The 18,251-nt window shown below is 35.2% G+C and overlaps 1 protein-coding gene across 4 annotated transcripts in view; it reads left to right on the plus strand.

Moving 5' to 3' along the window:
- LOC117316573 (oxidation resistance protein 1-like) overlaps nucleotides 1-8,320 on the plus strand; it is a 91,319-nt gene extending 82,999 nt beyond the window's left edge. For all 4 annotated transcript variants that reach the window (XM_033871229.1, XM_033871231.1, XM_033871230.1 and 1 more), the window contains 5 exons: nucleotides 57-167; nucleotides 2,130-2,282; nucleotides 2,532-2,627; nucleotides 4,878-4,951; nucleotides 6,031-8,320. In XM_033871229.1, the coding sequence (XP_033727120.1) occupies nucleotides 57-167; nucleotides 2,130-2,282; nucleotides 2,532-2,627; nucleotides 4,878-4,951; nucleotides 6,031-6,172 (576 nt within the window). In that variant the 3' untranslated portion in view covers nucleotides 6,173-8,320. The remainder of the gene's footprint in view (nucleotides 1-56; nucleotides 168-2,129; nucleotides 2,283-2,531; nucleotides 2,628-4,877; nucleotides 4,952-6,030) is intronic.
- The last annotated feature ends 9,931 nt before the right edge of the window (nucleotides 8,321-18,251 follow it).

The raw sequence follows: 18,251 nt of genomic DNA on the forward strand, positions 1-18,251 counted from the left end.
TATTGTTATGACACCAGCACTGGTGAGATTGTGAATTTTATACATTGTTATAACAGATTATTAGTGCTGATGAGATGGTGAACAGGAGAAAGTCTGCATGTGAGCCCGAAGTCCTGCCAGAACTTGTCGGACAGTCTAAGATTATGGAAGAGAAGCATATCTTTATGGTAAAAGCTTCACATTGTTGCACTCTACCCAAATGTAGCCAAAGATATTTATATTGTAACAGCAAGCTCATACCTGATAATGAAGCTCATCATGTCTATTGTAGTTCAGTGAAATTAACATCTAATGCTTATTGATTGCCCTACAGTGAGCCCCCTCCTTATTGATTGTTCTACAGTGAGCCCCCTCCTTATTGATTGTTCTACAGTGAGCCCCCCTTATTGATTGCCCTACAGTGAACCCCCTCCTTATCGATTACCCTACAGTGAGCCCCCTCCTTATTGATTATCCTACAGTGAGCCCCCTCCTTATTGATTGTCCAATAGTGAGCCCCCTCCTTATTGATTGTCCAATAGTGAGCCCCTTCCTTATTGATTACCCTACAGTGAGCCCCCTCCTTATTGATTGTCCAATAGTGAGCCCCCTCCTTATTGATTACCCTACAGTTAGCCCCCTCCTTATTGATATCCTACAGTGAGCCCCCTCCTTATTGATTGCCCTACAGTGAGCCCCCTTCTTATTGATTGTCCAATAGTGAGCCCCCTCCTTATTGATTATCCTACAGTGAGCCCCCTCCTTATTGATTATCCTACAGTGAGCCCCCTCCTTATTGATTGCCCTACAGTGAGCCCCCTCCTTAATGATTGTCCTACAGTGAGCCCCCTCCTTATTGATTATCCTACAGTGAGCCCCCTCCTTATTGATTGCCCTACAGTGAGCCCCCTCCTTATTGATTGTCCTTCAGTGAGCCCCCTACTTATTAATTACCCTACAGTGAGCCCCCTCCTTAATGATTGTCTGACAGTGAGCCCCCTCCTTATTGATTACCCTAAAGTGAGCCCCTCCTTATTGATTACCATACAGTGAGCCCCCTACTTATTGATTGTCCTACAGTGAGCCCCCTCCTCATTGATTTCCCTTCAGTGAGCCCCCTCCTTATTGATTGTCATAGTGAGCCCCCTCCTTATTGATTGTCCTACTGTGAGCCCCCTCCTTATTGATTTTCCTACAGTGAGCCCCCTCCTTATTAGTCCTCTGCCACTTGAAAAACGGGGGGACTATAGGTTTACCCTCCGTCCGTCTGTCTGTCCCTCCGTCTGTCCGTCTGTCTGTCTGTCATGCAATAGTTGTTCGGACAACTCCTCCTAAAGTACTACTCTGATCTTAACAAAACTTGGTATACATGATCAGTATAACATGTAGTTGTGCATCCCACATTTGTTTTTTTCGAAAAACCATTTTCAAAAAAAGGGGGAAATGAATAGGTGCACTTCTAGCTCAGGCAGGGGACTTTGTATTGCTGTTGCAATACTATCCATCCTTGTTGATTGTCCTACAGTGAGCCCCTCCTTATTGATTGTCATAGTGAGCCCCCTCCTTATTGATTGCCCTACAGTTAGCCCCCTCCTTATTGATTGCCCTACAGTGAGCCACCCTCCTTATTGGTTGCCCACAGTGAGCCACCCTCCTTATTGATTGCCCACAGTGAGCCCTTCCTTCAAGGTCAAAGGTTTATGTATCGCTCACTGGTTTATATTGATTTGTTTGTCAAATTGTTTTTAGGTGAGTATATATAGTCAAGGAATGGTGTTGTATATATCAGTAAATGGAATCTTATAGAGGAATATTCCTCTTACAGTGATATTGTTAATGGATTTTGTTGAAACTTATCTTATGTAATGCAATGATCAAGGTTTATTTTGTAAGGCCCAGAATTAGTGAACAAAACATCTAAGTGATTTGTCACTGTTAATATTTCACATTGTAACTGTCCTGACGAAGATTTTCCTCCATGTTAATACTCGTTTTAATATAATCAATTTGTATAACACTTTCGTTAAATGGTTTTGACAGGGTTATGATTTTAGTATTTTATGTGTAAGGAGACTTTAAGGTAACATAGTGAGCATGTTGATATTATAATTAATCTATTTTTGATTCCACACTCATACAATTTTCTTCAGTTGAACCGAATGTTGCCTCCGCGGACGATTGGTTATCCATGGATGATGATCTACAGTACAGAACAACATGGCTTCAGTCTCCGTACGCTGTACCGGGACATGCAGGGGATCGACAGTCCCATCTTACTGGTGGTTCACGACACTTCAGACAATGTAAGTTAACACAGGTACATCTCTCAAACATATACATGTATTACTATTAAATGATGCCCTACTAAAATCACTGATATTCCCGAATTTATTCACCACCAAATGCAATATTGAACATGATGGGTCTGTTAAACATTGGTATGTAGAATTACTTCCTGCACGAATTCATCATCTGTGCATTCTTTGCATTTAGTTTCACATCTGGCGGGGACCGTAATTTGCTGAATTGTCTTATATTTCCTCTGTTTGTAGATATTTGGAGCTGTCACATCACAAGCTCTGAAGATGAGTGATCACTTCTATGGAACTGGTGAATCCTTCCTGTACACCTTTTATCCTGAATTCAAAGTGAGTTATCTCCCCTCCCCACCCTGTCTAGAAAATTCCTGATTTAGTCTACCTTACTTCACGGATTCCTTTATGCATAGTAACACAAGATTATTTTAGTATACTGTGTTAAAATCAAAGCCAACCTTCATTAAAAGTTTCTTTAATTAAAACATGAACTTTTCGTGTAAAAAGGTCACAATTTAAAGTCAAGGTTACTAATGAAATACCAAATAGACGTAGAAGAATAATACATCGTTAGTAGTAGACTGAATTACATTATACATTGTCAGTAGGAGACTGAATTACATCATACATTGTCAGAAGGAGACTGAATTACATCATACATTGTCAGTAGGAGACTGAATTACATCATACATTGTCAGTAGGAGACTGAATTACATCATACATTGTCAGTAGGAGACTGAATTACATATAACATCATACATTGTCAGTAGGAGACTGAATTACATGTATAGATACTGATTACATCAACATGTCATAGGAGACTGAATTACATCATACATTGTCAGTAGGAGACCGAATTAACCATGTATAAAACATATATGTCAGTAGGAGACTGAATTACATCATACATTGCAGTAGAACCATAATTATATTGTCAGTAGGAGACTGAATTACATTATACATTGTCAATAGGAGACTGAATTACATCATACATTGTCAGTAGGAGACCGAATTACATCATACATTGTCAGTAGGAGACTGAATTACATTATACATTGTCAGTAGGAGACTGAATTACATCATACATTGTCAGTAGGAGACTGAATTACATTATACATTGTCAGTAGGAGACTGAATTACATCATACATTGTCAGTAGGAGACTGAATTACATTATACATTGTCAGTAGGAGACTGAATTACATATACATTGTCAGTAGGAGACTGAATTACATTATACATTGTCAGTAGTAGACTGAATTACATCATACATTGTCAGTAGGAGACTGAATTACATCATACATTGTCAGTAGGAGACTGAATTACATCATACATTGTCAGTAGGAGACTGAATTACATCATACATTGTCAGTAGGAGACTGAATTACATCATACATTGTCAGTAGGAGACTGAATTACATTATACATTGTCAGTAGGAGACTGAATTACATCATACATTGTCAGTAGGAGACTGAATTACATTATACATTGTCAGTAGGAGACTGAATTACATTATACATTGTCAGTAGTAGACTGAATTACATCATACATTGTCAGTAGGAGACTGAATTACATCATACATTGTCAGTAGGAGACTGAATTACATTATACATTGTCAGTAGGAGACTGAATTACAGTAAAACTCGGATAAGTCGAAGTCGACGGGACCAAGCAAAATATTCGACTTATCCGATGGTTCAACTTATCCGTGTCCATTTGTATACGGAGACAAAATTCCCGAGTACCATCGGCTGTATGCCGAACATGTGCTTGATAACATGGTCGAAAGTAAGCAATAAATAATAACAAAGTAATTAATTGTACATGATAACAATTATTCGTTTAAGTAATAAACGATGTTATTACAACCTGTGAAACTACCCCCTTCCAAGTGTCAAATATTGCGGCGGGCGTATGTTGTGGCCCTCCAACGGGCCCTTGTTTCCTTATATTTTTTGGCAGCCATGTGTATCAAAACAGTAAACAGAACACAGTAGGTCATGATTTTATGGTTTGTAGACTAAAACTTGTACTTTTTATTCTAAGTTATGTATACCTGAACGTTTTACTTCACCCGTGCACCTGTATAAACAGTGGGATGATGTGCGACCGACAGCCAGAAACTCACAACAGGCTCTGGTAACACCGTTACGGCTGATCGGTCACACTCGGTCCATCAGGCCGATGTCAGCAAATTTTACCTGAGAAAGCATGACGCCTTCGATGTTCGACACAAAAATGGAAATTTTGGTATAGTTTAGAAGGGAGGGACCACAAAATATATTTGACACAACCGCAGTATCCGATTTATCAGTGTTCTAATCATCCGTGTTTAATTACTAAGATAAAGAAGGGAAAAAATTGGGACCGAACGAAACATTTGACTCATCCGATGTATTCGATTCAAGCGTGTTCGACACAAGTGAGTTTTACTGTACATTATATAATGTACATTGGCAGTAAGCACTGAATTATATAATACATTGTCAGTTGAAGAGTGCATTCCATTTTTACATTTCCTTGTTTATATTGGCTAAAAAAATGGAGAAACTGGGATTTTTAATGTTTTACTATTTCTTGCAGGTCTTCCATTGGACGGGTGATAATGATTTCTTCTTGAAAGGCAATGCTGAAAGTCTTTTCATTGGAGCTGGACAGTAAGTATTCTATATAATTATATATTGGCCCTTTGAGATTAGTGGTGACAGGATATTGGGACATTGAGATTAGTGGTGACTTGACATTGGGACATTGAGATTAGTGGTGACAGGATATTGGGACAATAAGATTAGTGGTGACAGGATATTGGGACAATAAGATTAGTGGTGACAGGATATTGGGACATTGAGATTAGTGGTGACAGGGTATTGGGACATTGAGATTAGTGGTGACAGGATATTTGGACAATAAGATTAGTGGTGACTGGATATTGGGACAATAAGATTATTGGTGTAAGGATGTTGGCACAATAAGATTATTGGTCACAGGATATTGGGACAACAAGATTATTGGTGACAGGATATTGGGACAATAAGATTATTGGTGATAGGATATTGGGACTATAAGATTAGTGGTGACAGGATATTGGCACAATAAGATTATTGGTCACAGGATATTGGGACAATAAGATTAGTGGTGACAGGATATTGGGACAATAAGATTAGTGGTGACAGGATATTGGGACAATAAGATTAGTGGTGACAGGATATTGGGACAATATGATTAGTGGTGACAGGATATTGGGACAATAAGATTAGTGGTGACAGGATATTGGGACAATAAGATTAGTGGTGACTGGATATTCGGACAATAAGATTAGTGGTAACAGGATATTGGGACAATAAGATTAGTGGTAACAGGATATTGGGACAATAAGATTAGTGGTAACAGGATATTGGAACAATAAGATTAGTGGTGACAGGATATTGGGATAATATGATTAGTGGTGATAGGATATTGGCCCAATAAGATTAGTGGTGACAGGATATTGGGACAATAAGATTAGTGGTGACAGGATATTGGGACAATAAGTTTGTTGGTGACTGGATATATAGGGACAATAAGATTAGTGGTGACAGGATATTGGGACAATTAGATCTAAGTAGAATAAGTATAGTGGCTTTCAGATCAAATAGTCATATAATGGGTAACATATTACCATAATAGTCTGGCATTACATGGCTGGCAACAAGCCTACCTGAGGTAGATTACTAAAATAGATATTTTCTGATTGCAGAGGAAACTTTGGCCTGTGGTTTGATGGGGATATATACCATGGAAGAACACAACACTGTGAAACATATGACAATGATATATTGACGTGTTCAGAAGACTTTGTGGTCAAGACATTAGAAGCCTGGGCTTTCTTTTCCGACTAGTACATCTCCATGCTTCACCCTGAACCTTGACTACTGAGTCTACAGTTTGACTACACAGCGAACCTCGGTTGAGTCTACAGTTTGACTACACAGTTAACCTCGGCTGAATCTACAGTTTGACTACACAGTTAACCTCGACTGAGTCTACAGTTTGACTACACAGTTAACCTCGGCTCAATCTACAGTTTGACTACACAGCGAACCTCGACTGAGTCTACAGTTTGACTACACAGTTAACCTCGGTTGAGTCTACAGTTTGACTACACAGTGAGTCTCGGCTGAGTCTACAGTTTGACTCCACAGTGAGTCTCGGCTGAGTCTACAGTTTGACTCCACAGTGAGTCTCGGCTGAGTCTACAGTTTGACTCCACAGTGAGTCTCGGCTGAGTCTACAGTTTGACTACACAGTTAACCTCGGCTGAGTCTACAGTTTGACTACACAGTTAACCTCGGCTGAGTCTACAGTTTGACTACACAGTTAACCTCGGCTGAGTCTACAGGTCGACTCCACAGTGAGTCTCGGCTGAGTCTACAGGTCGACTCCACAGTGAGTCTCGGCTGAGTCTACAGATTGTTTCTGCACTGTTAACCTCGGATGAGTTTAATGTGTGTTAAATTGTTGCATTGAATCTGGTCTTGTTTTACTTTGAGGCACATAGAACATTGTACCCTGTCAAATAATTATCTGAAATATATTGATAAACTGGCCCGATGGAATTGCTTGCTTTAAAAAGAAAATAATTTCATTCCAGTAGACCCATTCTTCAGAATTTGTTATTAGTTTCAATACAATTGTATTGCATGTCTGGAAGAATACAAGGAACTGTGATGTATAACTGGAAAAGGAACCAATTTTGTGTAAGATATTTAATGTGTGAGACACCTTTAGAAACATTATTTATGTAACCAAGCTAGTCACAAATATAGCTGAACTGGACTGGTCTGAACGCCTGTGGCCACGAAGCTCAAATTGTTATAGAACTTATCTGTCTAGAGTTCAGAGGGCCCTGGTTCAATTCCCAGTCTGGCCTTTGGATTTTTTTCTCCTGTAAATTTTGTGCCCAACATATGGCTTGAATTCACGACTCGAGATTAAAAGTCTCATGCTCTACTGACTGAGTTAGCCAGGTCATTTGTGTTCAGATTACACAATAAATCTGTGTAAGACCTGTCATTTAAGTCTCGAGTCGTACTAGATTTACATGATCGATCTGCCCCCTGTTTTATCAATGTGCATTAATATTAATTATATTCAAAATGAAAGCATTACAAAGTCAAAGGAAAAGTCAACTTATAAATTTGTTCCTTACATCTAATTATGTTGTCCACAGAAGTTTAGAGATTTCCTCAAGTTAGTAATGTTGATGAATTTAGGGCCTAGTGAGTCAAAAGTCTTATAACCGTTGTTCTATAATCATTTGTACAATACAAGCAGTAGATACTATGGTCCTCACATCAAGACAATCACTGCCCTTGCCACCGAAGTATTACCAGAATCCCTCAGAGTTGATCTGATAAGACAAGACATTCCATGATGGTAATGGTTTTATATTTCTCTGTTAAAGATTTTAAAGATGGTAAAAGATCTGTTTAAGTTACAGTGATATCTTCTCTGAAGGAGTATTTGTCCAGTGAATCTATGTGTTCACCACTGATGGTGAGGCCAGAGAAGAAGTCACAATTAGATCTCCACTAACCTGGTCAGTCTTATTATGGTAGTCAGAAATCAATGAGATTGGATGTTGGAATTTTATATAGACATGGATACGTAGATTTCATGATACTGTAATTGTGTTTATTTTTGTGTGCCCATATTTTGGCACAAAAAAATTAGGTTAGTGCAATGGAAAACAAATATAAGAAACTTCAATTAATGCAATCATAATTTTGCAGAATGCTTGCAACACAAATTAAGTGCTAGAATATCATCACCTCTGAATTATGTCTGTTTAACTTTATATAGAGATAAACCCAGTCAGTTAATAGTAATGAAAACAGCCGTCTCAGTGTATTGAACAAGACCGTGCTTTAAAACATTTTCTGTACTGTACTTCATGTGATTGTAGGAAATGTCAGATGTGTACACTTCAAATATGGATATTTTGGAGGTACGATAGGATAGATTGTGTTCTTGTGAGTGAGTATACTTCAGTAGGTTCTTGTGAGTGTATACTTCATGTACACTGATTGTACACTTCAAATTGGACAATAGGAGATAGATGTCTATTTGTGTGTGAAATGTACTTCATGTACACTGATTGTACACTTCAAATTGGACAATAGGAGATAGATGTCTATTTGTGTGTGAAATGTACTTCATGTACATTGATTGTACACTTCAAATTGGACAATAGGAGATAGATGTCTATTTGTATGTAAATTCTACTGTGTATTGCTGGTTATACACATTTTGTGTAGCAATTCTTAGAAATGTTAGTTTCAATAGGTAATTAATATGCACACTGTGTGTTATGTATATAGTATGTGTTATTATAGGTATATGTATATATATATATATATTACAATCATTCCACATGTATAGATACTGTACATTGTGTGTCTACTGTATGTATAGATACTGTACATTGTATGTCTACTGTATATATAGATACTGTACATTGTATGTCTACTGTATATGTATAGATACTGTACATTGTATGGCTACTGTGTATGTATAGATACTGTACATTGTATGTCTACTGTGTATATATAGATACTGTACATTGTATGTCTACTGTGTATACTGTACATTGTATATCTACTGTGTATGTATAGTTTATGTATACTGTATTTACACTTTATATTCACTTCATATGCACTGAATGTATACTTATAGCATAACAAGTATAAATGGACACAGAATCTACACCATATGTTAATATAATGCATACTGATATTGATAACTTTCATATCCACTGGATGTGTCTTGTAATGCTGCAATTATAATAATAGGACGTCTGTTTTGTGCTGAACTAAGAATATATGTGCTTATATGCTTTAACTAGTGTTTTGTAACTGTTAGTTGGCAGTATGATTGGAACAGGTTTTTATACGTTGAATTAGCTTGTTGTTTTTAGTGAATGAATGCTTATATTCTTTTGATATGTTGAATATTTATACCCATGCAGGAAACAGTTTAAAACTGTTTCGGCTATTTGTATATGACGCATGAAGATATTCTACATTAATATTACATGAAATGTAAGATATTCTTTTAAAAAATAAAGTAAACAAAAGCCTACAATTTCAAATAGATGATTTAGAAGACAACTAATTTTAAAATCAGTAAAAATGGTTGGGGGGGAGGGGGGGTACCCAGGCAATTATTGTATTTTGAGAAGATGGGAATTTTTTTTCAAATTTTTACAATATCAGGAAATTTTCAAATTCGAATAAATTAAATCTGGCCCTTTACCTGAGGTATGTGATAGTAATGTCCAGTGTCATAGGGTAAAAACAAGTATATATGATGCCATACAGGGCCAATTTGAGACATTCCAAATATAACTTTGATAGTGTGTTACAGTGTAAACCCCATCTAGGGGAGGAGTGTTAAATGTGAAGTATATCTCAGCTACAGATGGGTCTGAAACAGGGTTATTGTATTAACCCAGGTACAGGGTACTCAATATTAGGGTTTTATCATAAACCTTTAACTGTATTTTACATGTAGTTAGCTGATTTTAGCAAATCAACCATTCAACAAAATATTTATGGAAGTAAGACACCCCCCCCCCCCACAACATTTTTTCTGGATCATGATCAGTGTTGTATACATGTATTTTGATCTTGTTATGTAAACTTTATCCCCTTTAAAAATTGCGAAACAACTTATATCAACTTATATTAGTCACGCTTGTTGGCCCGGATGGAAGCGCACAAAGGGTCTTACTATGGGAGGAACCGTAGAACCCGGGAAAGCCCAGCCACCTAGGTGAAAGTGTGTTAATTACCACTGTGCCACCCTGACCACCGTGACCACCCTTGTTAAACACTCTCAGAGATTATAACTTTTGTATTTAATCATGGTAATAAGCAAGTCAAGAAAATATCTGAAATAAAAGATAACTGGCAAAGTTGACATAATTGTACATTATGAAGGTCATCCAACCCATAGTGTTAGAATGACATGTAGCCATCTTGCTTTGTCCGTCGTCGTCCGCCTTCCCTAAACTTTGCCCGTATCAAACTTCCATCTGTGGGATTCAGTTAAAACCTGCCCGTATCAAACTTCCATCTGTGGGATTCAGTTAAAACCTGCCCTAAAATAATCTGTGAGGTTCCTGACCAAGTGTTGCTTTTCGGGTTGATCAGAAATCCAAGATGGCTGCCATGACCAACGCTACCAATATAGGTGCTACTGAGTATGTATATTTCAATAGTAGAAGGGTCTTTTAGAGTCGGATAACCAATAAGGACCATGGCCCTCCTGTTGCAATTCTTGACAATTGAACAGTCAACAGGCTTGGGCATAATAAATCATAAGACAGGTCATTTTGATCAGTCTATAAAATGAAGTTTCTAACATAAATGCAGAATGTTTGCTAATATAGATACCATCGTATACAATGTATATAAGCCTTCCTCTCTTGGTCAGTCTGCATTTAAAAAAAAGGAAGAGATCAACTGTATCTTTAATTTGATTGGTTTGGTTGTTTAATTGAAAAATAAAAGTTCTGATTAATAGTGAAAATTAATGTATGTACTTTGACACAAGTTGACGTAGATTTTGCAATGTAATTGGACTAGTCTGACCGCATAATTGGAAACAAACATTTACAATGTAATTTTCAAGTCTGATTGAACCAGTCTGACCACATAATTGGAGACAAACAAGCTCTGACCTATCATTAAAAATGCTGCATTGTAATTTTGAAGTCTGATTGAACTAGTCTGACCACATAATTGGAAATAAACAAGTTCTGACCTATCATTAAAAATGCTGCATTTATGATGTAATTTTGAAGTCTGATTGAACCAGTCTGACCACATAATTAGAAACAAACAAGTCCTCACTTGAATTCCTGACCTGTACATAACACTGCACTAACTTTGATACTGTATGACATTGATTGTGCAAACCAACCTTATAATAATAATAATTATGGCTTTGCCAAAAAATATATTTTTGTTCTATTTTAAGATTATTTGGGCAGAAAAACACCTTGTATTTAAACAATGATTCACTCACAGTGAAGAAGTTCTCTGCTGGTTCCATTGCTCCAAAATAATTTTGTGCATATTTATTGAGTTTTAGAGGGTTTACATATTTTGGAGAAAATATAACAAATGTACAAGAACAGAGCAAAAAGTATTATTGTTTTTTTTTTTATATTCCTTCATCATGAATTTTAGCTATCACTTTTGACCCATCCACTTACTATGTATATGGACTGGTTATAGAAGAACTAAAATGATTAAGTGTCGGTGTGAAGATTGACCAACAAGTGTTACAGGGGTCCCTCATTGGGTAATGGTGAATGATCAGATGTTAAAATCCATGTTGAGAAGAAAAGAAATTGGAGCTGATTTTGATTATGTGAAAAAGGCAAAGAAATGTAATTTTATGTGCTAGTTAAATGATACACAATTGATCAATTCCCTATATTTTGTAATTATATTTAAGCATGTTCGCATATATATTTCTTCTTGCAATTTCCAAAGATTTTATTTTTCATTTTCACAGATGAAGTACCATGCTTAAAATAAACATATATTACTCAATATCACAGGAAAATGTCCATGCTGGATCTTTTTACATTTCTCTTAAAATAAAACAACATATGTAACAGTATGTAGATTATATTATCACCATGGTAACTGTTTGTGCACATGGTATGGTCTTGTCCTGTCAGCGTTTCCATAGAAACTGATTTGACATGTAATGTACTCCTTTCAAATATCAATATAAGATATATCTGAATAAGAAAGTATTATTTATATATAAATAAAAATAATAATCATGGTATAGACTTATTGTCATGTTTACTGAAAAAAGTTTCCACTTATAAATAAACTACATTAAATAAAAAGTACTAGAAGATTATTGATTAAACTTATAAGCAAACAAGCCATTCAGTGATACTTAAATATTGAAAACATTGTGTTTTTCTATGATTGACAGATGTTTTTTGATAATTTCTGTTCTTTATAAAAATGTTACAAAAATGAATGTAAAATGTATGTTGTCAAACTGCTTAGAGTTGATTCATTTGATTCTTTCAAGGCACTGATTCTTCCAGAATACTGGAGTTAAACTCAATTCTGTTACATGTACTTTCTTTTGAATTGTGATGAACACAGTTCTGTTATTTTCTTTTAAAGTGTGAAACTCATTCATATGTGATGATTGTTGTAAAAGATCTTTGTGTGCATAAATAAAATGCATGGTGTATAGTCACAATAATTACATAAATGGTACGTGTTTCAGAATTCTGCTGAGAATGTATTGACCAGCTTGACCAGAACATGAACATTAATGTAGGCTAGACAGATGAGCACATGTTATATATACTTCTAGTCATTAAAATGTTATTATAATATTATTGATATATAATATTTTCTCTGTTCTTAATTACAGCCATCATCATTTAATTTAGATAATTTTCAAATCAAATGATTAAAATGATCTTTGTGTTATTTGTTATACATATGTTCCCCAATGGTACTATGGAAGTTTTACACTGTAAGTTTTTTAGTCCAGTTGTGATATCATTCTGGTAAATCTTGTTTTCTTTTTGCACACACAGCTGCCATCCTGTTGAGAATGTGGAGCATCATATGATAAAATCAGGTCTGATTAAACCCAATATACAGAGTTATGGCCCTTTGTTCACAGATGGATAAACTCTAATATACAGAGTTATGACCCTTTGTTCACAGATGAATAACCTCTAATATACAGAGTTATGGCCCTTTGTTCACATATATGGATGAACTCTACTATATAGAGTTAAGAATCTTGTTCAAAATGTAGATAAACCCTAATATACAGATATCCCCCTTTATCAATAAATAATTTGTTCAGAAGATATCTAATATTCAATACAGTATTACCTAGCTGCAATGGCCAGATTTCTATATGTTAAATTAGGTACTTTGGATGGTGGTGGTATCGTACTTGACTATATATATTTCAACTGGATAGCGTGTAATATTACATAATGGTTGTTCAGGACTCCTCGAGTTGATGAGCTGTAAAATAAAACAAGAATTAAATAAAATAATCTATATATAACACACTGTCAGTAGACATATTAAGCAGTCAGAATTGTTAACATCGCTAAAGAAACAATATATTGCCATTACTAAAGATGTAAATTAGGTTTAGGGTGTGTCCAGAGTTTTAATATGGCCAATACATCGGACAATAACCGAAATCTGATTTGTAGTCCACAGTGGTTGTATAAGTATTGAATTGTTTGAAAGATTTATTTGAAAGTATGTGTTCAACTGTCATATTTTAAATTGTTGATTTTTTTTACCTGGTACATGTAGAATGTATTCATTTCTAATAAGGTAATCATCTGTAATATTTATGATTTCTAGAGAATTGTGATATTTTGCCACCATGCCAAATACTTGTAAGAAAAATTTGTTTTGGTTTTGTGATATATTCTTTCACTTTTCTTTAAATCATGTATAAGAATGTAACAGGAAGTTCAGTTGTGGAAATCTTTTGGAGGCTAAGCACCGAACAAGGCAATTCCACCTTTGACCTTTCATTGTAAATATCTTTGGCCCTACTTCACAGGGGCTGCGGTGGCCTAGTGGTTAAGGTGTCCCGACAGTTCGAAACCCACTTGGAGCAGTTGCCAGGTACTGACCATAGGCCGGTGGTTTTTCTCCGGGTACTCCGGCTTTCCTCCACCTCCAAAACCTTGCACGTCCCTTGAATGACCCTGGCTGTTAATAGGACGTTAAACAAAACAAACCAAACCAAACCCTACTTCACTGTAGTAAAGTAGGGGTAATAACTAAGTATATTGTCTTACACTAATCAGTAAAATTCTTTTCATTGGTCGTCCAAGAATTATATGGCGAGATGGTTTTTAGCAGATATTACTGCCGACAACTTGTAGAGGTAGAAATAATGCAGATTTTTGTTTGTATTTGATTAATAGATGTTTTTATGACCCGATATATATTAATACATACATATTTGTTTATAATTAGATGTACTTGTGCCGAGTTAGCCATGTTTTGGTCGGTTACGGATGGGTCATGTTGATGTGGTTTGAAGATGTAGGTGTAGCTTTATATAAATTTCCATCGCTGTTTATGTTTGGAGAGATGTACCAATATGGTTTATTTTTGCCTTCTTAATTATTATCAGAAGTATTGTTCTCGAGATTTCATTTGGATTTAAATATGAACTTTTCGAAAAATACATGTAAAAATAATATAAACATTGAAAAGATTACAAAAGGTTGAAACACCCTTATTATGGGTTTATGATTCCCTTATTAGGGGGTTTATAATTCCCTTATTAGGGGTTTATAATTCCCTTATTAGGGGTTTATAATTCTCTTATTAGGGGTTTATAATTCTCTTGTTAGGGGTTTATAATTCTCTTGTTAGGGGTTTATAATTCTCTTGTTAGGGGTTTATAATTCCCTTATTAGGGGTTTATAATTGAGTGCCCTAATTAAGATATATGAAATAATTAAGAAATTAAGTTCCATTATAAAGTATATAGCCATGTTGCCTGCTGTATCATTTTTGTGGAGCCAGAGAGTAATGGTAGGGTTGTTGTGATGGAAAAGTTATTTTTAGGGGTTGGGGGGTTGGGGTTACATTGAGGTGAGGAAAAGGGAATACATCTGTATTTCCAATAAATGTCTGGATTATTTACATTCTGAACCATTATATAATAATTAGTGTCCCTGTCTGTGCACTAATTACTTTTAGATGTCACAACAGTATGAATGAAGTGGACAACCATGTGATACGTGTTCTATTATTAGTGCTGGTAGCTTGACGTTAGAGCTGTTCAGTGGTCTAAAGTGTTGGAAGGTCACACCATGGCCGACTCATGTTGGTTTAAATATTGTTTAATAAATATTGGCAAACCAATCTGATGTTTGTAGTCATTTGTGTATCTGACATCATTCTAACCTGCAGTCTGATCGGATGGCAGACTAGCTCTGTTAGGCTTCTGTTTAAGATATTTTTCAGAAAAGATTGACATTTTTCTCAACTCTTATTGAGACATTAATTTAAGCTCAATATTGTACATGTATAATTTTTAGTCTACCATAATTAAAATGGTGGGCTATTCAAATCGCCCCTGTGTCCGTGGTCTGTCTGTCCATCCCTCCCAAAACAATTCTTATCGCAATTTTTAATAAAGTCATAAAAGGATCTTTCTCATATTTCATATGTAAGTTTCCCTTAGTCCCTAGTTGTGCATATTGCATTTTGGGAGTGATCAGAAAATAACCTGGCTGAGAGGCGTCCATCTTGGATTTTGATAATTGCAGGTTGCTCCTGCTATATCATGTTAATAAAGTAATAAAGTGCTTTGAAGAAAGAGAGAAAGAAGGGAAAAGAAGAGAAAAGATCAGTCTTTTACTTGACTGATATGGATCATTCAAAGGTGGGCTCCTAGATCCCTCTAGGATCTCTTGTTGGACCAATAAGTCACTATCACAAGTAGTTGGCAGGGACTTAGAACAATTTTCCCTTCTCAAAGTCTATGTAACTTACAAACAATAATTATATAAACATACATGGTAATTACACATGTATGGCGCATTGAGTTGGGAATTTGTGCCAAGTAACCAAGTTTTTGCTAATGAGAAAATGATAGTCATCATATAGTTTTATCAAAATTTTATAAATATTGATAAACCTGTTCAAATTATATGAAATTATGCTTCAGAAAATAAGTGCAAGTTCGAACTATCTGAGTTGACATCGACAAAAATCCTCTTCAAAGAGAAAATCAAGACACAAACACATCTAAATCTGATACCTAACATTGACTCCCTGAATAATGGCACATTTGTAAATAAGTTAAATGACAGTATTCTATTTCATTCAATGTTGATTGATTGTTAAACTTTCTTCATTTCATGATAATTATGATTATTAATGTGTATTAATGACTTGGCCGCTCTGCTATTGTGTAGATACATGTCTATACGCTCCAAAACGGTACACGTTTTATTTCAAAAGACATACTTTCATTGTAACAAAAAAAACACTACAACCAATGGAACTAATTATCACGATTTTTTTTTAATTTGAAGAATGACAACTTTAAGATACTCAACATTTCATATAAAACGAATATCATTTTATAGCTAATAACGATAAACATTATAGTATCATACAGTTACACAAACTTAAAATCTCTATACAAAACAACAAAAATAATGTTGATATTTTTAAGTTGTATGATAAAATTACAATCTGATTAAATAACTGAAATTCAACTGTAAATACAATTCAATTGTGAATACAAATTCAACTGTAAAAACTATTAAACTGTAAATACAAAATCATTTCATACATGCCATACCTCCCGGCGTGAGACAAAATCTCCCTTATTTTCAAGTCATTTATTTCCTCCCGGCAGGAGAGCCCAAATTCCCGTATTTTGAAATTCCCTCCGGTATTTTTGCCGACGCCATATTTGTTTACAATTCAGTAGTTTTTCTCGCGAGATTTGGCTAAATTTAGCGATCACGTGATCCATCTGTTCACGTGATCACTCAATCAAAATGGCGCCTGTTGGACACGGCTTTCACACGAAGCTCTGGCTAGTGTTATGTTTGCGCTAGAATATCTATCACCATGAAATAAAGGCAAGTCGCTTACAAACAACTTTAACCCTCTTTGCTAACAGACTTGAATTATTTTTTTTTTTTTTTTAGGACCATACTTTGATGATGGTAATTGATATAGAGTCTGGTCAGACGCAAAATCACACGTGTTTTTCATTTAACATGTGTATCGTGGATCAGTGATAGCAAGATGAAATCCGATATTTTCTTTTAGAAAACTATCAAAATTAGCACATCTGGTGGTCGTAGTGGTCAATCATGATGTTTACAATGACTGTACAGTCCATGACAGAGACAATATATACAAAATCTACAATGATCGTGATAAGATTTACTGCAGTCTCCTAACATGAGCATCTTAAGTTCTCATGACTTCATGTATACCCTTGCACACTTGGAATATTTTTATATCTAAATGTTCCAACATAAGGGATCCCACATGACATTTCATGGTGATTTTTACAACTGAATCATGTGTTCCCTCAGAGTGGATCAAGCTTTCTAATTTTAAGAAAAATCCAAACTGATAAATGATTAACTTGTTTGTCTTAATCATTAGCTACATGTAATTATAATATACCCTTTTCAAATGCTGTTACGTAATATGCATACAGCTGTGAAACTTTTTATTACAAAAAAAAAATCAAAAAATAGTTTCATATCATCAGAATCCGAATGTATACTTATTGCATTTTTTACCTTATACAACTTTTTGTTGTTTGCATATACAATATGATTAATATCCAAAATAAATATAAATATACTTTATCACTTTCAAAATTAGTTTATTGCTTTAAAATTGAGTAAAAATGCCGATATTCATGTCACGCACAAATCTCCCTTATTTTAGGCAAAATTCCCTTAAAATAATCATCAATCTCCCTTATTGGTCTCCTGAAAATATGGCATGTATGTCATTTGTATTATTTTTGTATACAATTCAGGAGTAACAATTGTTTGTACTGCATCAACTGCACTCAAATGATTAGGTTCACTTCTCTTTTGATCAAATTATGCCAGTATTAAACGTTCAAATACATTTGTTCGTGGCTTTGTTATACAATTACTGGATGTGTGCAATTGACCAGAATATTAATTTTGTAGACATTATAAGTAATTAAATGGAAAGAAAAACAAAGTAAGCGTATATGTTGTACTGGTATAAAAATATAATTTTCAAGATTTATCAGTATGATAAAATTGCAGAAATAGAGAAAAGTTGGGCCATCAAATCCATAATTATCTTCAGGTGTTTTTTTGTTTTTGTTCCCTTGTAGTAGATGGTGGTT

The sequence above is a fragment of the Pecten maximus genome, chromosome 18 (genome assembly GCF_902652985.1).
Source record: "Pecten maximus chromosome 18, xPecMax1.1, whole genome shotgun sequence".
Taxonomy (NCBI): domain Eukaryota; kingdom Metazoa; phylum Mollusca; class Bivalvia; order Pectinida; family Pectinidae; genus Pecten; species Pecten maximus.